This window comes from Plecotus auritus (genome assembly GCF_963455305.1).
Source record: "Plecotus auritus genome assembly, chromosome: 5".
Taxonomy (NCBI): Eukaryota; Metazoa; Chordata; class Mammalia; order Chiroptera; family Vespertilionidae; genus Plecotus; species Plecotus auritus.
In genome coordinates this window covers 40446464-40469741 of record NC_137776.1, presented here as the reverse complement: position 1 = coordinate 40469741, position 23278 = coordinate 40446464, and the positions used below count along the sequence as shown (strand labels likewise).

Genomic DNA, 23278 nt, shown 5'->3' with positions numbered 1-23278 from the left:
TTCAATCTTCTTAAGCTTTGTGGCTTAACTATCTGCACTGGAGAATGTTCTATTTGTACTTCACTAGAATCTGTATTCTGCTGTTCTTGAATGGAATGTTCTATATATATTTACTAAGTCTATCAGGTTTACTGTGTTAAAGCCCATGTTTCTTATTGATTTTCTGTATGGAAATCATTGGTGTAAATGGGGTATTCTAGTTTCCTATTATTATAGTATGCTATCAATTTCTCCCTTTAGGTCTGTTAATATTTGCTTTATATATTTAGGTGCTTCTATGTTTGCTTCAAAAATATTTACAAATATTACCTCTTCTTGAATTTACTCATTTATCATTATGTAATTATCTTTTCTGTGTTTTATTACAATCTTTGTTTTAAAGTCTATTTTGTCTTATATAAATCCAGCTTTCTTTTGGTTTCCATTTACATGGAATATCTTTTTCCATTCCTTCACTTTCAGTCTGTGTGTGTTCTTACATCTGATTAAGTCTCTAGTAGGCAATATATAGATGGGTCTTGTTTTTGTTTGTTTTTTGGCTTTAATCCACTGAGCCACTGTTTTGGTTGAAGTTGTTAGTCCATTTACCTTTTAAGTAGTTAACTGATAAGTACATACTTATTGCCATTTTGTTGTTTTGTAGTTCCTCTTCTTTTCTTGTTTATTTTTCCCTTGTGGTTTGATGACTTTCTTTAGTGTTATGTTTAGATTCCTTTCTCATTATCTTTTGTATATCTACCATTAGTTTTTGCTTTGTGGTTATGAAGAGGCTCATAAATAACGGTATATAGATTTACAAAACAGTCTACTTTAAGTTGACAGCAACTTAAATTTGAATGAATTTTAAAACTCTACATTTTTACTCCCCTTTCCCACATTTTATATTTTTGTTGTAACAATTTAATTATTCGTTTTGTTTATTCCTTAACTAATTACTTTATTTTTACTACTTTTGTCTTTTAACCTTCATACTATTTTTATAAGTGCCTAATCCACTACCTTAACTATATATTTACTCTTACTGGAAACATCTTTCATATGTTTCCTTATTACTAATTAGTTCTCTTTTTTTGGTTTAAATAAGTCCCTCTAGCATTTTTTATACTGTATTCCAAACATTTGTCGGGAGCTGACAATACAAGACAGTATTTTTTCCAGATTTTTCAGCAGAAATTTAGTAGGTGCTCAATAGTTGCCCACTGAATGAACAAATGAATGGGTGTATTTGTATATGAAAATTTAAAATAATTTGTACAAGTCCAGGAGGGTAACCTTAGTAGGTCTAAACAAAAATACAAGATGTATCAACCAGTTATTTTTACATGAAAATAGAAAAGCTCTTGCAGTTTTAAAACTACACAGTATTTGGTCTAAAGTTATATATTAAAGATTATTTTATTTGCATTGAAATGGCAGTAAAAAACTGCCACCTTGTTTTATAAAAAATTTTTAGGTCTGATGAACAGTGATAAGAAATGAAAATCATAAAAGCAAACTTGCTATATTTTAGATTTCTATTAAAGTAATGAGAAAACATTGCATATAAACAAAAATATGAATATACCCAAATAAATAGACATAATACTTAGTAAATAAGTAGAAAAATGTAGAATTTTTTTTCTATGTACTCTATATTTACAGCATGTAACCAACCATGTCATTCATAGTTTCTATTTTCACTTGGCTTTTTTTTTTTATGTGAGTTGATCAAATATTTTCTTTTCTCATGATGTCATAATCTGATGTGAATCTTAATAAAGTCATAAAGGTGATGCAGTCATTATTTTATAGAACATATCTATTTTCTGAAATCTTGTGTGTGTGTGTGTGTGTGTGTGTGTGTGTGTGTGTAGATAGCCTGAACAAATACCTTAATTACTTGCATTGGAACATGAGTTAATTTAGAAGTCATTTTGCAAAGAAAGTAAATCTTAGAACTCAAAAACTCAAAGTAAGGATTCTTTGGTTATGCTTTTCATAGATGATGATAATTTATTAGGTTCTAATCTAGGTGCTGCTCTGAGCACTGCAGATGAATAATGTCCTTCTGTGTTGAGTGACTGAGTTTCTTATGACCCTGTATTATAGGTGAGGGAACAGAAGAGACACAAAGGGGTTAAGAATTGTGTCCAGTATAACAGCACAGCAGCAATGCTGGGGTCCGCCCCGGGGGTCTGGCTCTAGAGCCCATGCCCGTAACCATTCTGTTAAACTGCCTCTCAGACCCATTTACTCTGCTTCTTTCATGCACAACACTGTACATTGTTGTGATGATATTAGTATTTTGTAATCTTTTTTTTTTCTAATGAAAAAAGTGTTAGTTTTTTTTATAAGGAGTTTCTTGTGTTATCTGATGTGATTAAGGAGTATGCAGGTTAGTTTTCAGAGTTGCATCAAGGATTTATTTTTCCACCACTTACATTCTTGAATAGATGTTGCTATTGGAGCTCCACAGGAAGATGACTTGCGAGGCGCCATTTATATTTACAATGGTGGAGCAGATGGGATCTCGTCAGCCTTCTCACAGGTAGGAGATGATTCTATTTTCTAAAGAAGCATTGGTAATAAAAGCTTATTTAACATTTCCGGTGTTAATGAGACTTCTTTTTCTTAATTTGTTTGTTCAAATACTTAATATCCTATTTCACCATTTTTATCACTATAATAGGTGGTCTCATTTGTAAGGGTATTAATAAGTCTTTGGAACCATTTTCCCCCCATAAATAAGAGTTCTAGTTCACTTCCATCCTAGCTTGTCATTAAGCTATAAAGATTTCTCTCTGTGTTTCATTAAATTTATGTTCTGAGGTAATATCTATACTATTCCAAATGAGCCCATTTGGATTTGATTAACAATCATGTCTTGTGGCTAAAGCTCCATATGTCGTGGAGAACGCACAGAGAGAGCAAACACTCTATATGTTACTCTGTGTTCTTTCAGTGCAAAGCAGTAAGATGATAGCACTTTCATAAAGTTCCTGATCTAACTCTGACTTCACTTCTATGTAATCTGAAAAAAATAGGCCATTTCAATGCATAGTAAACAACTATATGCACATGCAGAGAAGAAAAGCTTTTCCAAAGACACTTTTATGAAAACATTAGCTCATACTGTTATTTCTGATTAGGCAAAAATAGGCATGTGGCTTTCCATATTTAACATGAAAGGTGTGTATTTGTCTAGTAAAAAATACTGATTTTCTAAGACTGGGTAGCAGGCCTGATACTTAATAAATCACTATCTAGACATGAAATGAGACCCATGGAATAGAAAGCACAGGACTTGAGTTGTCCTTGTCAAATGCTAGGATGCAATTTGCTAACGGGTGGCTTTCCTCATAAGCCTGAGTTGAGGGCTCCACTAAGTGACCAGAAGTGTCTTATTTTCCAGATTACTTGTTTGGTAGTTCATGCTGGTCAGGGAAATGAATATAGAACCAAAGAGAAGACTGGGGAGAGGGGTCAGGACCATTATAGGAGATCTGTACTACATGATTTCCCTTTGCTCACAAAATGAAGTAATTTTTTAGATGTCAACTGCCCAGGGAAAGCTGGAAAATTTTGTTTCTCTGAGATACAAGGGTTTGACTTAGCTAAAATGTATTTTGTTCATAAATGTGCCAGGGCATGGGAAGGCTTTTTAACTAAATCATTGCTTCTCTAGAATAGAGGGTGTTCAAAAGCACTTCTCACTCAACTTACCTGTTTTTTAGAGAATTGAAGGGCTTCAAATCAGCAAATCCTTAAGTATGTTTGGACAGTCCATATCTGGCCAAATTGATGCAGATAATAATGGATATATGGGTGAGTATAAAATTTACCTTATTTTTTATATTGGGATATGCTCTGTTGTGGATTCTATTTATTGAGAAGTACATAAGAAAGTTCTGATTTACTGATAACTTTTTCCTTCATTTTTAAAGCTTTTTTGAATTCAAGGATGTCTCTGACATGGTTAAGTAATTCCTGAGCTTTACACTGTTAGTTATTTAACATTATTCCTTATTCTTTTTTTTATTTGTTTTTTATTTTTTTTATTTTTTTAAATAAATCTTTATTCAGATTATTACAATTATTTCTCCTTTTTTCCCCCATAGCTCCCCTCCACCCATTTCCCACCCCACCTTCTGCCCTTACCTCCCCCTCACTGTCCTCATCCATAGGTGTATGATTTTTGTCCATTCTCTTCATGAACCCCCCATACCCCTTTCCCCCTGAGAATTATCAGTCCACTCCCTTTCTATGCCCCTGATTCTATTATATTCACCAGATTATTCTGTTCCTCAGGTTTTTAATTCACTTGATTTTTAGGTTCACTTGTTGATAGATATGTATTTGTTGTTCATAATTTTTCTCTTTACTTTTTTCTTCTTCCTCTTCTTTAAGAATACCTTTCAGCATTTCATTTAATACTGGTTTGGTGGTGATGAACTCCTTCAGCTTTTTCTTATCTGTGAAGCTCTTTATCTGCCCTTCAATTCTGAATGATAGCTTTGCTGGGTAGAGTAATCTTGGTTGTAGGTTCTTGCTATTCATCACATTGAAAATTTCTTGCCACTCCCGTCTGGCCTGCATAGTTTCTGTTGAGAAGTCAGCTGACAGTCGTATGGGTGCTCCCTTGTAGGTAATTAACTGTTTTTCTCTTGCTGCTTTTAATATTCTCTCTTTGTCTTTTGCTCTTGGCATTTTAATTATGATGTGTCTTGGTGTGGTCCTCTTTGGATTCCTTTTGTTTGGGGTTCTGTGTCCTTCCTGGACTTGTAAGTCTATTTCTTTCACCAGGTGGGGGAAGTTTTCTGTCATTATTTCTTCAAATAGGTTTTCAGTATCTTGCTCTCTCTCTTCTTCTGGCACCCCCATAATTCTGATGTTGGTACGCTTGAAGTTGTCCCAGAGTCTTCTTACATTATCTTCAACTTTTTGGATTTTTTTTTTTTGCTTTTTGCTTTTTCGGTTGAGTGTTTTTTGCTTCTTTGTATTTCAATTCTTTGACTTGATTCTTGTGTTCCTCTATTCTGTTTCTGGGTCTCTGTATAATATTTTTTATTTCAGTCAGTGTATGTTTAATTTCTAGTTGGTCCTTTTTCATATCTTCGAGGGTCTCGTTATATTTATCGGCCTTTTCTAGGATATTCTTAAAAAGCCTTATAACCGTGGTTTTGAATTCTATATCCAGTCGTTTGTTTTCCTCCATTTCTTTCGTTTGTGATCTGATTCTTTGACCCCGCATTTTCATTGATTCCCTGAGTTGGTAAGGTAGATATTTGTGCTAGGTTTCCAATATGGCCCAGTGGGTCTGCTTCCCCAGTTAACCTGAGGTGGACACTCTTGGTGCACCCCTTTGTGGACTGTGTGTACAGCCTTGTTGTAATTAAGTCTTTATTGTTGTTGGTATCACTGGGAAGAATTGACCTCCGGGCCAGTTGGCTGTATGGATCAGCTGTGTCTATGCTGGGAGAAGTTCGGTGCTGGAGACAGCCTTATAGGATTAGACTTGCCAAATTGCAATAGGCTCTGTGCTCAGCTTGGATGGGGTGGAGTCTCAGTCTTGGCTTCCTGTCAGCCTTGCCCTTGCGCGCATGTGCGCTTTCAGTCCTCTGCCTTCCCCAGCTCGAGTCTCCGCCTGAGAGTCCAGATTCCCCCCACAAGAGCGTGGGTCCCCAGGGGCTCGCCTGGAACTGGGGTTCACTGCAGTCAGAACTGGGGCTCAGTGCAGTCAGAATCCTCTGACTCCCTTCCACTAGGGAAAGCCTGTGGCAACCTCCGCAGCCTTTGTGCGCACTGGCACGCGCGCGCCTTCAGACTTCTGCCTTTCCCAGCTCGAGTCTCCGCCCGAGAGTCCAGACTCCCCCCGTAAGAGCATGGGTCCCCAGGGGTTCGCCCAGAACTGGGGTTCAGTGCAGTCAGAACTGGGGTTCAGTGCGGTCGGAGGCTTCCTTCCCCCTTCCGCCAGGGAAAGTCAGCCAGGCTCTCAGCCGCCCTTCCTCTCTGCGCGCACAAAGACCCTTTGCCGTACCTCCAATTCTCTGTGAGCTTTTCTTTTTCCTTCTAGTTGTAGAATTTTCACTCAGCCAGCTTTCCTGTGGTTCTGGATGGTGTCCGTTCTGTCTTTTAGTTGTAGTTTTGAAATTGTTGTGCGAGGCAGCAGTTTAGGTGTTTACCTATGCCGCCATCTTGATACTCCTTATTCTTTATAAAATTAAAAACAACCATAAAAGTAAATGAACCATCTTATGTAATAAAAAGCTAACATGCAAATTGACCGAACCGCGGAAAGACAGGTCGCTGTTAGGAGCACTAACCACCAACATAGGAGCTGCCCCCTGGTGGTCAGTGTGCTCCCACAGGGGGAGCGCTGCTCAGCCAGAAACTGGGCTCGCCAATGGGCTCATGGCTGGCGAGCGCAATGGCAGTGGTGGGAGCCTCTCCTGCCTCCGTGGCATGCAAACATCCCCCAAGGGGTCCTGGACTGCGAGAGGGCGTAGGCTGGGCTGAGCGCCCCCACCTCCAAGGGCACGAATGTCGTGCACCGGGCCTCTCGTATGATGATGAAAAGAAAGAAGACTGTTTTTGTGGGTTCTCTTTTTTGTAATTTGAAAGATTTCTGGGTGAATGTTTCTAGTCTAAAAATTGGGTTTTCATTTTATATCACATTATGTTTATATTATAAAAGGATGAATGTCATTGCAACTGAGTAGATTCAGAAAAATGTGGAATAAATCTTAAGATGTAAGCATACCTTTTCTAATTTTCTGTAAAGTGTTTTGATATAGTCAAAAGGTGATGTGTAGTTAAATATTTCTGACTGAAAAGTAGATCTCTTTGATTAATGATGATCATTAATCCGTGTTGTTTTTATTCTCCAGATATAGCAGTTGGTGCTTTTCGGTCTGATTCTGCTGTGTTGCTAAGGTAAGGTTGATACATTTTGCTGCTTAATGACAATTGGGCTTAATTGTAAATGATGGGAGGCAATTTTTAAAATCAGCAGTGGTGGTGACCTCATAACCCTCTTTTTGGTAGTCCGAAATTTAATTATTGAACTTTAGGATACTTTTCCCACCTTACATAGATATAATTAATATAATCAGACAAAGTCAATATTTTATGAAAATTCCTCTTGGTTCATGCATGGAAATTTAATTGAGTTTATATGCACATACTATTAATAAAACAGTTGCATGAAATTACTTAGTCAATGGAAACTGACAAAACCAATGCAATTCTTTTCCTAAGGAAAAATAATTCTGTAGTTAATATTGCTAATTTTATTTCCTCCTTAGGACAAGACCTGTAGTGATTGTCGAAGCTTCTTTAAACCATCCTGAGTCAGTAAACAGAACAAATTTTGACTGCATTGAAAATGGATTGCCTTCTGTGTGCATGGATCTAACACTCTGTTTCTCATACAAGGGCAAAGAGGTTCCAGGTTATATTGGTAAGGGCACCCTTACAAAATTAATAGAATGTGTACTTTACCCATTAATCTCACTGTCATCTTTTGAGCCCTCACTCTGTGTCACCATGGAGGACTGCTTTGGGGCAGGAGAGAGCAGTCACCTGATACACCTTTCTTCCCCATCTTTCAGATTCTCTCATTATTCTAACCTACGAGTGGGACACATTAAGAGGTTACTATTGTTTAGAGGTTATGATAAGCAAATCAAGTGTATCACTTGCTGTATTATTTAAAGTGAACCAACTGAGCTTAATCTGTAACAGCTCTTTAGAACAGAAAAAGCATCACCACAGTTCCTCCTCGGTTTTACTGGGCTCCTTAAAGCGTGGTGTTAGCTTAAGTTGGAAACCCAGGGAGAGAGAAGGTTCTTTTCTTTATATTCTGTCTTGCTTGACTAACTGAAGAACCTTTCTAAAGTCTAGACCCTGATTCCACTTTTCATAAATAACACACATCTGTTAAGGATTTATTATGGCTCTCGATTCCTGAGTGCTTGTGCATATTTTTCTATATGTAGGTAACTCAGTTTTCCTCTCTGCAAAAAGTAGCATTGATATGGCTCATCCAAAATTGTGGTTAATCCCAAATCCAAATATGTAACTTGATAAATATTACATTTTTTACTAAAAAGTTAATTTTTCTAATTATGTTATACTAAGGCTAATATGGGAATGACTACTAATGAAACTAGCCTATGATAGAGACCTGGGTTTATCATTTGGACATCAATAATTCACAAAATTTATGAGCCCCACACTTAACAGTTGACTGTACTCATGACCCTACAGGCTGCCCTCATCTAAACATCATGTAGGGCAGCAAATACTGAACCAAATAACAGATGTGTAACAGATGCTCCAGCCTGAATTAGCCTGTAGTGAGAAGTACAGAAGGAGCCTAGCATCTCTACTTGTGGTCAGACTCATTTTTTATAGCACTCCACAAAAGTCCTGGCTAGAGATGCAGTGATAGGACTGTGGGCACATCCTTCATCTGGTTCCTGATGGAAGAAGTGGCAGTTTGAGAGTGTGACTCCAGTAACACAAGAGCACAGACAAGCTAATGGATTATCCAAAAGATAGGTGCTCAATTGATAGGACTGTTTCCCTTTTATGTAAAATCAGTATATGTTGTACTACCAATTCCTTTGTGACCAGATATTTTTTAATTGGTTGAAAACAAATATTTGAAATTCATAAATAACCACAGCAGTGTTACAAAAACATGCTTTATAGTTGTAAAATGACTCCTTGGGAGAAATAATTCACATTAAGTATCTTACCTAATAATAGACAAACGTGTAAATTGACTGTACCTCTGCTACACCCATGGCCAATCAGAGTGAGTATGCAAATTAACCCAACAAAGATGGCAGTTAATTTGCATACATAGGCACCCAGCGCCTGGGTCCCGGGAACATCCTGTCACCCAGGTCACTCTGAGGTAGGCCCCGCATGGGCCCTTGAGTAGCCTGGGAAGGGCCTGAGCCAGGGGGCTCCTGGGCAGGACCAAGCCTGCAATCAGAGCTGAGGAGGCAGGGGCAGAGCCAGCGATCGGAGGGAGCTGGGGGTCCCCTGTCCAGGCCTAAAGCTTTGGCCCGAGGCTTTAGGCCTGGGCAGGTGTGGAGCTGGCGATCAGAGGGAGCTGGGGGTCCCCTGCCCAGGCCTAAAGCTTCGGCCAGAGGCTTTAGGCCTGGGCAGGGCCCAGCCAGCGATTGGTGTGAACTACAGAGGAAACACCTTTTCTGACTGCCCATTGGCTAAGCTTCCTGTATGCCACTGGTAATATTCTTAGTAACTTGGGTAATAAGAATCCAAAAAGGTGATCTAGGGTTTTTCCACCACACTTCTGGAGAAAAAAACGAAGGTCCGCTGCTGGAGGGCTAAGAAATGTCATATCCTGCCCTAGCCAGTTTGGCTCAGTGGATAATGCCTCGGCCTGCTGACCGCAGGGTCTAGGTTCAATTCTGATCAAGGGCATGTACCTAGGTTGCAGGCTCCTTCCTGGGTGGGGCCCAGGTCAGGGCTCATGCAGGAGGCAACCAATCAAAGTGTTCCTCTCACTTTGATGTTTCTCTCTGTCTTTCCCTTTTTCTTCCACATTCTCTAAAAGTCAATGGAAACATATCCTCAGGTGAGGATAAAAAACAAGAAAGAGAGAAATGTCATATCCTATGAAAGACACATCTTAAAAATGCCTAAAGAAAGTCATTTTTTCATTGTGAAGGGACTGGAGTCCATGTTGATGAAAACACCTTGGTGGCTGTGGTGACTGGCAGTGGCTGCAGCAGCGGGGTGATGGGGCTGGTGCCTTCCCCTGATCAGCCTGGTCGCCTCCCACAAAGGGAGACCAGAATGCGGCTTAGGCCTGCTCCCCATGGGGAGCATGCCTAAGCCATCAGTAGGACATCCCCTGAGGGCTCCCAGTATGTGAGAGGGGGCAGGTTGGGCTGAGGGACCCACCACCCCCAGTGCACAAGTTTCGTGCACCGGGCCCCTAGTCTATATATATAAAAGGCTAATATGCTAAGTGTCCGTCTGGGTAATGATGTCATGTAGCAATGCCTGGCTTCATCTCCCTAGTGACAACTAGCCTCCTTGCAGTTTCTTCAGCCCAGGAACATGACTTGCTTTATAGCCAGCTGCAAACATTTCACACTTTAACCAAGTGTCTGTGAAGCATTTTCCTGTGCCTCATTTGATTTGATCCTCACAGAAGACCTAGAGTAGGTAGATAGGAGACTAGGTGAAATCCTATTTTCTTTTCATTAGCTAGAAAACAGAGATTTAGAAACTTGACCCAACTGAAAAGAAGTAAGAAATGATGGACCTTGAAAATGACTTCAGGTTTTCTCACTGCGCAGAATATAGCCAAACACTGCTGCAGTTAAATAGTTTACCCTTTGTTCTCCCTGCGTGGTCTACAATAATAATCTGCTTCGTGTTGATATTTACTGCTGTGTTGCTGACAATTACCTAAAAGAAGTTGGGGTGCTTCACTGGACTGGAAAAAGTTTAGCTACATCAGAAAGCAGATCTAATTAAGCAAGTTTATTCTATATCTATAAAAGGCTAAGTTGACTTGAACATGCACGATACATGTAAAGCTCTTGCTGGCGCCAATCGCACACATGTGTTTCGATCTGTCATTGTTGATTGTGAATTTGGTTGACACTTCTATTATAGAGAAAGAGTGAATAGTGATATTAAAATACTTCTAATTAATTTCCTTTCAATGTGCATTAATCCATGCACTGGGCCACTAGTGTTTAATGAAACCAGAACATTTTTGCCTCTTACTGTGAGTGGATTTTTATTCACCTTTTTTCATTTACTTTTGTCTGAATATCTTTAAGGAATTGAATCTCAGTTATTATGATTTTGAAGCCAATTGATTTGGACTTTATTATTTATTTTCTAAATAAAAGGAAGATTGACAAATTTATTTGAAATTTGTGGGAGTGTAGATTTCCCTGAAATAAATAGATAAAATACTTTCAGAGGAGTTTGTTATGCCTAAAATATAAGTGAACACTTTAGGAGTTACATAAATTACCACTTAATGAATTATAGCTCCTATATGAGTAACACCTCAACAAACTATTAGATGCAGCTTGTTTTGCAAAGACCTCTTTAGAGTCAAGAAATGGCTCTTTCTTGATAAGATCTGGCTTGAGCTTTTTTTAAAAAGTTGCTTGTAAATTTTCCTTATTGTTTTGCTTACTGGAGATCATTAGCAGATGATTATGTAACTATGTCAGATTTGAAATAAGTCAGCGGTTGCCAACTGGTGGTCCACAGACCACTGGTGGTCCGTGAGGTCCGAAAGGTTGGTGACTGCTGAAATAACTTCTTACAGAACTGCCAAAATATTTATTGAGAGAATGTCTGTCTGTATTTGTTTATTTTTGCCCAAATCAGCACTTGAAGTTCAAACTAGAAACCAATAAAACTGTGGAGCTGACTTATCAGGGCCCAGGGCTGGAAAAGAAGACATCTTTGAGTAAACTGTTTATATAGGTTTGACTTTTGAATCGTGTGTTCACTTTACATTAAAAAAACAATAACAAATCAAAAGAAAAAGATCAACCCCTCAAACTGGAAACAAATGCAAATAAGTGACCCTAACAACATATGAAGTGAATTATACAACCACACAAGACAGAAGTATTCCAGATGACATCTGAGCACAGTACTCTGCCTGTACTCCTGTAGACAGGTTTTCTAAGCACAAAAAAGGACTCCAAAGAAATTTGAAACTTTACTCAGGACTTTTATTATTAGTAACAATTTGGTACTGTCGTTTTGAAACATTTACATAAAAGTGGATTAAGCAGATAACTAAAGATTTTAATATGGTTAAAATTAGAAACCTAGAGAAAATTTTATACATTTTTATTTATAAAAATAACTTTTGTAATTTGTATTTTAAATTGTTCTCTCTTTCATAGTTCAGGTTAGTTTTTAAAAGCTATTTGTTGAATAGAATTTAAGACATTTCCAATATTCTCTATAACTTTGATCACTTCAAAAATAACAAAATGCTTTCAGAAATTAATTGCAATTCTCTCTACATTTTTTCAGTTTTGTTTTATAACATGAGTTTGGATGTGAGCAGAAAGGCGGAGTCTCCATCGAGGTTTTACTTCTCTTCTAATGGAACTTCCGATGTGATTACAGGAAGCATGAAAGTATTAAGCACAGTCGCTAACTGTAGAACACATCAAGCATTTATGCGGGTAATGTAGACTAGTTTGTATTATTAATGTATAAACTTCAATATTATCAGTACAGTAAAAATCTTAGTACGTGGTATCTATTTTTTTGTTGGTGGTGGTGGTGGTGGTGTAGTTTGTTGTTAATCTTCACCTGAGGATATTTTTCTATTGATTTTTTTAGAGAGAGTGGAAGGAAGGGAGAGAGATAAGAGAGAAACATCAAAGTGAGAGAGACACATCAATTGATTGCCTCCTGCATACATCCCAACCAGGGCCGTGGATTGAGCCTGCAACCAAATGTACCTGCCATTGACTGGAAATGAACCCAGGACCCTTCAATCCTCGGGCCGACACTCCATCCACTGAGCCAAACCACCTAGGGCAGTGGTTTGCCGCTCTGTTGACTAATGAGTTTGCCGACCACTGACCTAGGACATTGGTATCTTTTTATAATATACAGTTAAAAGCCAGTGCTATCTCCTCCTGAACTAGCTGACCTATTTTATTGCTCCAGATTCAAAACCTTTAATAACCTGTGACCTGGATAATTCAAAGTCCACTTTTTGCACCTCCTTTATTTCACATTTATTACATTTTACTGCATCACTGTTTTTAAAAGAATTGCCTTTTCCTTTCTACAATTGCAATGTTCTTATCTCTGTTTATACCCTTACCTAGAAATGTACATATTGAACAGCTCAGCTGAGCCTCAGATCTATTCCTGAGGAGGGCTTTTTTTTGCAGGGGGAGGCAGAGGGAGGTGGGTGGCGAGTGGGGAGGGCAGGCAGGAGGTGGGAAAGTTGGTTTGCTTTTCGTGTGCCTCTAACAAAGCAGAATGCAACATGACTGCTCTTGGGTTATGTCATTGTCTCCGTGCCAGCATTGTCAGTGATGTCAGTGGGAACGTGCACAGTTGTAGTGGGATAGGGATCAGCTGTGGGCCAGGAGGACGGCTCGCATGATGGTGTGGGGTATGTCCTGCCAAAGCACAGCCGATTTCATGTTTCTTTTATTAAAACACCCGTTCCCAAACTGATCATCATGTTCCTTGCATTGGTCAAATTTTATCAGATGAAGCAGTGCCAGGTCTTTTTCAAGAGGGAATGGTGTACTTCATCAGAAAATCTATTGTCACAAAAAAAGCCAAACTATTCCCAGGAGCCGTTTCTGGGATTTCAAATAGTAGCCTCAGCTTAGAACTTAATTGTCCCTTTGATACTTATTCCAAGCAAATGCAAACAAGCATCAGGACTCCAATACACTGTTACATGCTAAGAACACTAATCCCTATGCTGTTTCCTCATTTCCCTGAGCAGTTTTTATTGTACTTGAAAAAGCAATCAGATGGTCGGGAGCCAAAAGTATGGAATGATATTAATGTAGCCATCATTTAGATGCTAGAGATTAAAGAGGTTCTCTTTTAAAAATTTTACATAGTCATTTCACTTAGGTTAGTCAATTTGAGAGACTAACATGGAGACCATTTTAAAGGCAATAAAAGGGCCAACATTAGACATACACAAAGAAACATATTGTGTTGAATGTGTGTAAATGGCAGTAAATTGATCTGAGTTATTTAGGCCTGTGTTTCTTGGCATTGTTCCTATGAGTAAGTGTTCTTCAAAATTGTACATTTTCTTCAGAATACATTTGTAGTAGAAGTGAGATTTTAGCAGAGGTTTCTGTGTTTGTTGTTTATATACTTATAAATGTTACCATGGTATCAACCATTGACTTTGGGCCATATTGTCAATGTCAAACAAAAACACTTAGCTTTGGGGTTGGAACATAGTGGGGATTAAAAAAAAAACACACATGTGATTTTACTGTGTTTTTTCCCCCCTTCCTAAATTTTCTTGCTTTTGTTTGGGACATTTTAACACTCAGCTATAGAAAGGCAAAAGGGTACTGTGACCCTCCCACCACATTCCAGGGAGGATGTAGGAACCACAGAAGCAGCTTCCCCAACCTCCGTCAGGGAGCACTAGCGGCTGTTTAGGAAAGTATAGTAATGCAATGAGTGCCTTTCACCCCCAACAGCATGGCACCTGATGGGAGGCATTCGGCAACATTAACATGGCTATGCTTCTACTGTCTGAAAGAATAGAGCCGCAACCCAAATTCTGCCAAGATACCTTCCTAATAATAGAGAAAAAAAAAATGACCACCAGTCAGGATGCTGGGGTTGTTCCTTTGTTCTGTCAAACATGCCCAGTGTCAGCAGTGTTAATATACATGTGCATCCTATGTTGGCACCCTTACAGTGAAACTAGGTGTTGCTTGTCAATGATTTACTCAGGCCACAGACACCTCCTCTCAGAGGACTCCTAGCTTACCAGTTAGGCACACTTTCCTTGTATAGTTGTTTTCTTTGGCTATACCAAGTCCCACTTATCCATCTACTCAATTAATTCAGTAGATATTTAGTGAGTTATTTTTTTTCTTTTTCTTTTCTTTTTTTTAAATAAATCTTTATTCAGATTACTACAATTGTTTCTCCTTGTTTCTCCTTTTTCCCCCCATAGCTCCCCTCCACCCAGTTCCCACCCCACCTTCTGCCCTTACCAACCCCCCAAAGTCCTCATCCATGGGTGTATGATTTTTATCCATTCTCTTCCTGAACCCCCCCCCATACCCCTTTCCCCCTGAGAATTATCAGTCCACTCCCTTTCTATGCCCCTGATTCTATTATATTCCCCAGATTATTCTGTTCCTCAGGTTTTTAATTCACTTGATTTTTAGGTTCACTTGTTGATAGATATGTATTTGTTGTTCATAATTTTTATCTTTACTTTTTTTCTTCTTCCTCTTCTTTAAGAATACCTTTCAGCATTTCATATAATACTGGTTTGGTGGTGATGAACTCCTTTAGCTTTTTCTTATCTGTGAAGCTCTTTATCTGCCCTTCAATTCTGAATGATAGCTTTGCTGGGTAGAGTAATCTTGGTTGTAGGTTCTTGCTATTCATCACTTTGAATATTTCTTGCCACTCCCATCTGGCCTGCATAGTTTCTGTTGAGAAATCAGCTGACAATCATATGGGTGCTCCCTTGTAGGTAATTAACTGTTTTTCTCTTGCTGCTTTTAATATTCTCTCTTTGTCTTTTGCTCTTGGCATTTTAATTATGATGTGTCTTGGTGTGGTCCTCTTTGGATTCCTTTTGTTTGGGGTTCTGTGTGCTTCCTGGACTTGTAAGTCTATTTCTTTCACCAGGTGGGGGAAGTTTTCAGTCATTATTTCTTCAAATAGGTTTTCAGTATCTTGCTCTCTCTCTTCTTCTGGCACCCCCATAATTCTGATGTTGGTACGCTTGAAGTTGTCCCAGAGGCTTCTTACACTATCTTCAACTTTTTGGATTTTTTTTTCTTCTTCTTTTTTTTTTTTTTTAATATATTTTACAGAGAGGAAGGGAGAGGGATAGAGAGCTAGAAACATCGATGAGAGAGAAACATCGATCAGCTGCCTCCTGCACACCTACCACTGGGGATGCGCCCGCAACCAAGGCACATGCCCCCGACCGGAACCGAACCCGGGACCCTCCAGTCCACAGGCCGACGCTCTATCCACTGAGCCAAACCGGTTTCGGCTGGATTTTTTTTATTTTTCTTTTTGCTTTTTCGGTTGAGTGTTTTTTGCTTCTTTGTATTTCAATTCTTTGACTTGATTCTTGTTTTCCTCTAGTCTGTTGTTGAGTCTCTGTATAATATTTTTTATTTCAGTCAGTGTATGTTTAATTTCTAGTTGGTCCTTTTTCATATCTTCGAGGGTCTCGTTATATTTATCGGCCTTTTCTAGGATATTCTTAAAAAGCCTTATAACCGTGGTTTTGAATTCTATATCCAGTCGTTTGTTTTCCTCCATTTCTTTCGTTTGTGATCTGTTTCTTTGATGCCGCATTTTCACTGTTTCCCTGAGTTGGTAGGGTAGATTTGTGTGCTAGGTTTCCTATATGGCCCAGTGGGTCTGCTTCCCCAGTTAACCTGAGGTGGATACTCTTGGTGCACCCCTTTGTGGACTGTGTGTACAGCCTTGTTGTAGTTAAGTCTTGATTGTTGTTGGTATCACTGGGAGGAATTGACCTCCAGGCCAGTTGGTTGTAAGGATCAGCTGTGTCTACGCTGGGAGAAGTTCGGTGCTGGAGACAGCCTTATAGGATTAGACTTGCCAGATTGCAATAGCCTCTGTGCTCAGCTTGGATGGGGTGGAGTCTCAGGGCGGAGCAGACAGTCTTGGCTTCCAGTCAGCCTTGCCCTTGTGCGCGTGTGTGCCTTCAGACCTCTGCCTTCCCCGGCTCCCGAGTCTCCACCCGAGAGTCCAGATTCCCCCCACAAGAGCGTGGGTCCCCAGGGGCTCGCCTGGAACTGGGGTTCAGTGCAGTCAGAACTGGGGCTCAGTGCAGTCAGGAGCTTCTGACTCCCTTCCACTAGGGAAAGCCTGTGGCAACCTCCGCAGCCTTTGTGCGCACTGGTATGCGCACGCCTGCAGACCTCTGCCTTCCCCGGCTCCCGAGTCTCTGCCCGAGAGTCCAGGTCTCCCCCCCCCCGCCCCGCCCCGTAAGAGTGCGGGTCACCAGGGGCTCGCCTGGAACTGAGGTTCAGTGCAGTCAGAATTGGGGTTCAGTGCAGTCAGTAGCTTCGGACTCCCTTCTGCTAGGGAAAGCCTGTGGCAACCTCCGCAGCCTTTGTGCACACTGGCGCGCACGCCTCCAGAACCCTGCCTGCTGGGGCTCCCCCGGGTCTCCTCCGGGTCTCCGAGTCTCCGGGTGCCTTTCTCTCTACCTGACAGTCCAGACTCCCCCTGTATGAGCCTGGGTCCACAGGGTTTCGCCCGGGACTGGGGTTCAGTGCAGTCAGAACTGGGGTTCAGTGCGGTCGGGGGCTTCCTTCCCCCTTCCACCAGAGAAAGTCAGCCAGGCTCTCAGCCAACCTTCCTCTCTGTGTGCACAAAGACCCTTTGCCGTACCTCCAATTCTCTGTGAGCTTTTCTCTTTCCTTCTAGTTGTAGAATTTTCACTCAGCCAGATTTCCTGTGGTTCTGGATGGTGTCCATTCTGTCTTTTAGTTGTAATTTTGAAATTGTTGTGCGAGGCAGCAGTTTAGGTGCTTACCTATGCCGCCATCTTGGTTTCTCCCTATTTAGTGAGTTATGATCACTTAATGAAATATAAAATTATTACTACCCTCAGAGAGCCTATAGTCTTGTGAGGATGAGACAAACAATAACATGGTCAAAATGTAAAGTGTATAGTATTTTAGAAGACCATATGAGTGATGGAAAAGGGGAAAAAGAGATCATATGGGACCTGTGACGTTTTCTCTGAATGAAATGAGGATCTCCCTGACTCAGTAATAAAATTGAATATGTACTCTAGCTGTTGTGTTGAGACTAAACAGTAGGGGACCAAGAGATGACACAGGGAGAAGAGGCTACAGCAATAACCCAGGTGAGAAGTGATGGCTTCATCAAAGGTGGTGGCAATAGATATGATAAGAGGTAGTTGAAGAAAATCCTACACAGTTTGCTGACAGATGGGATGTCTGACCTTTGAAAAAGGGCTCTGAGGTGACTCTAAGGTCTTAGCCAAAGCAACTAGAATAATGTAGTTTTCATCATGAGATAATATGCAAGGAAACAAGTGTTGGGTGGAAAATTTTGGAGTTGTGTGTGGACCTGCTGAGTTGGAGATAACTGTTTAACTGTTTTGCTTACAAGTGTAAATATCAGTTAAACATTTGTATACACTCGTCTGGGGTTGGGGAGAGGCATAGAACTGGAAATATAGCTTAAAGTACCTTTGGCATATGGATGGTTTTTAAAGCCATATGAGATGGCTGAGGCCACCACAGGAAGAGAAGAGGGTGGAGGTCTGACACTAGGGTACTACCACATGAAGAGATTGGAGAGAAGAGAATGCTTGCAAAGGAGATGAGAAGTGAGAAAGGAATAAAAGCAAGATCTGTGGCAAGTGAAGTGGGGGAAAAAAAAGAGCAAAGAGGAGGGCATGACAATGTTTTCACAGCTGCTCTTGGTAAAATCAGAAAAGGGCTGAGAACTGGGCATTGGATTAGCAATGTGGATGCCATTGGTGACTGTGGCAACAGCACTTCAGAAGAGTATTAGGGAAAAGGGAGAAGAATTTGAGACAGAGAGGATAGGTGATTTTTCACAAAGTTTTGCTCCACCTGGACCAAAGAAATGGGGTTGGGAGTTAGTAGCTAACATGAGAAGTGGAATGAAGAGTTCTTTTTTTTTTTTTTTTTTTTTTTTAAGATAGAAGAAATAGCATGTTTTTATAATGATGGGTACACTCTATTGCAGCCTTGGGCAAACTACGGCCTGCGGGCCGGATCCGGCTGTTCTATCTGGTTCTCTTGCTCTCCCCTCCGCTCCTTTACTTTGAATTTATATTAGTTCACACAAACACTCCATCCATGCTTTTGTTCCGGCCCTCCGGTCCAGTTTAAGAACCCATTGTGGCCCTCGAGTCAAAAAGTTTGCCCACCCATGCTCTATTGGAACATAAAATTTATGATATAGATGAGAGGAAAGAACAGTTAGAACAAATACCTTCAGAAGGCTAGAAGAAATAGCATGTTTTTATAATGATGGGTATGTTCCAGTAGAGCGTAACATTTATGATATAGATGAAAGAACAGTTAGAACAAATATCTTGAGAAGGCAAGAGATAAGAAGATATGATATAGTCTTTTGTGAGAGTGGGAGAGTAAGGAAGCACAATATGGTTGTGAGATGGTATTAGTGTCCAACTTGTGCCCATGGTCGTAAAGTGAGAGGAGTCAGATGGTGATGGGTTTTTCCAATCACATCCAATCTTACAGGTGAAAGTAGATGAAACAGTAGTAATAATTAACCATGGAGTGGTTTGTCCAAGAAGTAAAACAAAGGGGCCAAAGAGTCAAAGAAGTATGCAAGGGAGTGTTCACCATAAAGTTTAAGGATGGTAAGGAGAGGGGAGGACATCAGAAGGTGAGGAACAGGGAACTAAGTTAAATTGGAGGTTCTAATGGGATCAGCAAACTGTTAGAATTGAGTTTTAAAGGGAATAAGCTGGAAAAATATCACCAATATTACATTAACAGCCATTAGGGACCTAAAGTTGAAGAAAAGATTGAATTTTTATTTTATACTTGGTCACAATTCCTGGTTATATTGTGTAAATGAGTCTTTCAGCCTACCTGCATTTATAAAAACCATCACATTCTTTGATGGCAGATAATTTATTAAAAAACCAAAATCTCATAAAAGTTGGGCTTCATTATATATTTTTTTTAATCATACATTCTCTAGTTTCATGTATTGGATCTTGGAATATAGGAGACATTTTTAACAATCTAATAAGCATCTACATCTCTAGTGTGTCCATTTTCTAGTGTTATTTTTCTGAGACTGTACTGTCATTTATCTGGTTGGTAAACACACCAGTTTCCTAAAGTCTACTTAACCTAATCATAAATAAAACAGCATATAGGATTGTTTTATTTGTATGGTCAAAATTTGTTCTACCAAAAAATAAAAAATAAAAAAAACAGAAAAGAGGGCAGAAATTGTTTATTTTTCTCTTACAAAACTCTGTGTTTCAGTTGCTTATAATTATGCCAAGCTTTAACTTTTTGCTTCTAGAGCCATAAAATTTGATTTTTAGGAAAGTAGAACCTAGAAGTTAGAGTTGAAGAGCTCATAAAAAGTTTCTGTGATATTAGAGAAATGATTCCTTTTTTTATACCTTCAAGTGTTTTTTCTACTGAAATTCTCTTCTACTAGACGATCGCTTTTCCCTCAATGAAAATGTTTTCCCATCCATGTAAATATATGAAATGAATTTTTGTCTTTGCCGTGTTCAAATACACAACTTTATTAGATCTTAAAGATATATTAGGGCAACGGATAATTTTTGAGGTTGTTTTGATTTAGAGAAACCTGATCGATAATTGGCAGCAATTTTTGGAAATATTGGAGCAGCCATGGAAGTGAGATGCCCCTTGAGGTTTTCCTAGATGACATTTCTTCATTGAATTTGATGGAATCTCTGCATCAAAATATTCACTGATGTTTGAGAAGAGTAAAAAGGTGCTACATCAGGATAACAAAGGAAGTAACAGGATTCCCTTCCTGCCAATGTAGTATTTCCAATAAAAATTAGAAATATCTAGCTTAGTCAGACCAGGAATGCCTGTTGGTATCCAGAGAGCCAATGAGTACAGTGGCATTAGCATGTTGTGTAAAAATCATTAAATCAACCTGCCTACTGCCTGTTTAGTGAATTAGTTCATTCTTCTCTTTCCCTTATTTTTCCTAATTTCTAGATTTTAAGTTTCTGAAATAAGGGAGTTTTGTTATGTAGCTCTGTGGGTGATTTCTAAAGCCCATCTTTTTTTTATAATAATGTCAAGGAAATGAATGAGTATTTGATTTATTTTTATTTTACATATTTTATTTGCTTATATAAGCACATAGTTTAGTGAAGTGCCATTTGCTCCAAAGCAGTTATATTTTTAATTCCACACACTATGGATCAATCAATGCATACATTTCTGTTCAAAATTTAAGTGCAAGCAAACTATATACCTATACTCAGATTATACTATTCTAGAAGTGAATTGATTATCCCAACATATGTTAATTCTTTTGATAGATTGTAAGGTCTTTGAAAACAGAATATTGTCTTACGCATGTTTGTATTCTTTTTAGAACTAATACATTACATAAAGCAGAAAATCAATATTTAATCAATTTATGGGTAATGTCTTCTCGATGCTATTTAAAGAATTCTGTGAGGGAAAATCTGAGCATGTTCTACTGATAAAATGGTTAGGACACCTGTCTTGGGGATGGTGTGTTTTTTCAGGAAATTGTAGCACTGGATGTTTGATAGTTTTCTGCCTTCTGATTCAAGCTTGCTAGATAAAGTGATTATAATTACACATGGTCCTACTGGCTTAGGTTCCAATCTATGCCTCAGTTTTACCTTTTCCCTCTCCAACCTTTTCCCAACATTAGTACTAGAGGAGCATTTAAAAAACCTCAGCCCTAGCTAGTTTGGCTCAGTGGATAGAGCAACCTGTGGACTGAAGGGTCCTGGGTTAGATTCCCGTCAAGGGCATGTGCTCGGGTTGTGGGCTTGATCCCCAGTAAGGGGTGTGCAAGAGGCAGCCCATCAATGATTCTCTCATCATTGATGTTTCTATCTCTCTCTCTCCCTCTCCCTTCTTCTCTGAAATCAATAAAAAATATATAAAAAAAGAAAACAAACCTCAGACCGCCCTAGCCAGTTTGGTTCAGTGGATAGAGCATCGGCTTGCGGGCAGAAGGGTCCCGTGTTCGATTCTGGCTTAGTTGCAGGGTTGCAGGCTCTTCCCCAGCCCAGGCACTGGTCGGGGATCAAGCAGGAGGCAACCAATCAATGTGTTTCTCTCACATTGATGTTTCTCTCTGTCTGTCTTTCCCTATCTCCTCCACTCTCTCTAAAAACCAATGGAAAAATATCCTCAGGTGAGAATTAAAAATAATAATAATAAATTTAAAAACCTCAAACCTAAAACTTGATCATATTCTTGCTCAAAATTCTTCTGTATAAGAACCTTTCTATCCCCTTTTAAGTGTAGATTGGGTGGCCCTCCTTCTTCTGTACTTGTGTATGCATATGTCACCACACTCCTCTCCCTACTGTGTGTGGATTTATGGGTTATAGACTGTGACATAGGAATTGCCTTTCAGTTTTACGTCCTCAAAGCCTGTGTTGTACACACTAGATCTATGAATAGATATCTTCAAATGCTGATACCTCAATGTCATTTTTCATTAAGTGATATTTTATAAATATTTCTGGCCCCAATAAATAAATTCCTTCACTACATAAGCACAATAGGAGGGCATGGGCCTACAGCTCAGTTCTTCAGTTGGCCATAGATACAAATGTTCATGAAAGTCAAATGAGAAGGAGGATTTTGTATAATTTCAAGCATGTGGTAATTTGCATGCTTGTGGGTACCCTATTTTATGAAATTGTCCATAAAAATGTGGCATGGAATCTTCATTATTTTTTTGGTAGAGATAGCACATACCCATCCAAATTAAAAATTTTAAGCAAGTCTCCTTTTTCCCTCCTAAATACTTAGTCACTTTAAGACATTTTTGATATTATAGCATTTGTCCTTAGGTAGAGCTGTTAAAGTTAAATAAGTGTGAATATCTGTCAAGTACAGTTCTTGCAAGAGTACACGTACATTTTATATATTGTGAGAAAAGCATAATTAATAGCTAATTAGGATAATGAAAGTAATATACACCAGATGTAGAAAAGACCTTGTGGAAAATTAGTATGAATTAGGTAACATGTGATTTGGTCAAAGCAAGCTTGTTGAGAAAAATTAAAACAGTGGACATGTGGAGGGACAATCAATGGCTGTCTAGCTCCTACACCTCAGGGATAATTTAATCAAGTTTGCTATTGTAATACTCGGGGCTTCAAGCTGTTCCATTTTCACAAGTTGATAACTTGGGATTTGGGCCTTGATTTGCAGCATTCCTATATGGTCAAGGTTTCATGTTGAGATGATCACTTAATAAAATCATTTCCATGTATAAGATTAGAAAAGTAATGAGAGCTCTTGAGTATCTGATTCATGCTCCAAATCTTTCAGGAACCACTTAATTAATGCAAGTCTAATACTTGTTATGTAATTCATTTGCTTTTTAATGTTTATTGGTTGTCAGTAATTGAATTTTTTTTTCTTATTTCTTCTAAATGTTTACCAGAATTTCTTATAAGAAATTAAAATTCAGTAAGTCCTTATTGGCTTATATAGCTACATTTTGAAAGCAACATGCACATAATAAAGATAATGTCTAACATGTGTTGATACCTTAATAAGTGCCAGGTATTGTGCTCAGTGTTTCATGTACATTATACCATTGAATCCTTACAACAATAAGGTGTAGGTATCATCACTATCATCATTATCGTTATTCCCATTTTCAAATGAGGTAGCTGAGCCACAGAGAGATTAAGTAATTTGCCTAAGATTACACAGGTAATAAGTGATGAACCTGAGATTTGAACCCCAGTAGTCTGCCTCCAGAC

The 23278-nt window shown here is 39.1% G+C and overlaps 1 protein-coding gene across 1 annotated transcript in view; it reads left to right on the top strand.

Annotated features, from left to right (window-relative positions):
* The window catches only part of ITGA4 (integrin subunit alpha 4), a 90438-nt gene that overhangs the window by 38015 nt on the left and 29145 nt on the right, over positions 1-23278 (top strand). Inside the window, exons 11-15 of the mRNA XM_080670799.1 lie at positions 2433-2527; positions 3714-3804; positions 6867-6912; positions 7284-7438; positions 12043-12197. Of these exons, the coding sequence (XP_080526925.1) occupies positions 2433-2527; positions 3714-3804; positions 6867-6912; positions 7284-7438; positions 12043-12197 (542 nt within the window). The remainder of the gene's footprint in view (positions 1-2432; positions 2528-3713; positions 3805-6866; positions 6913-7283; positions 7439-12042; positions 12198-23278) is intronic.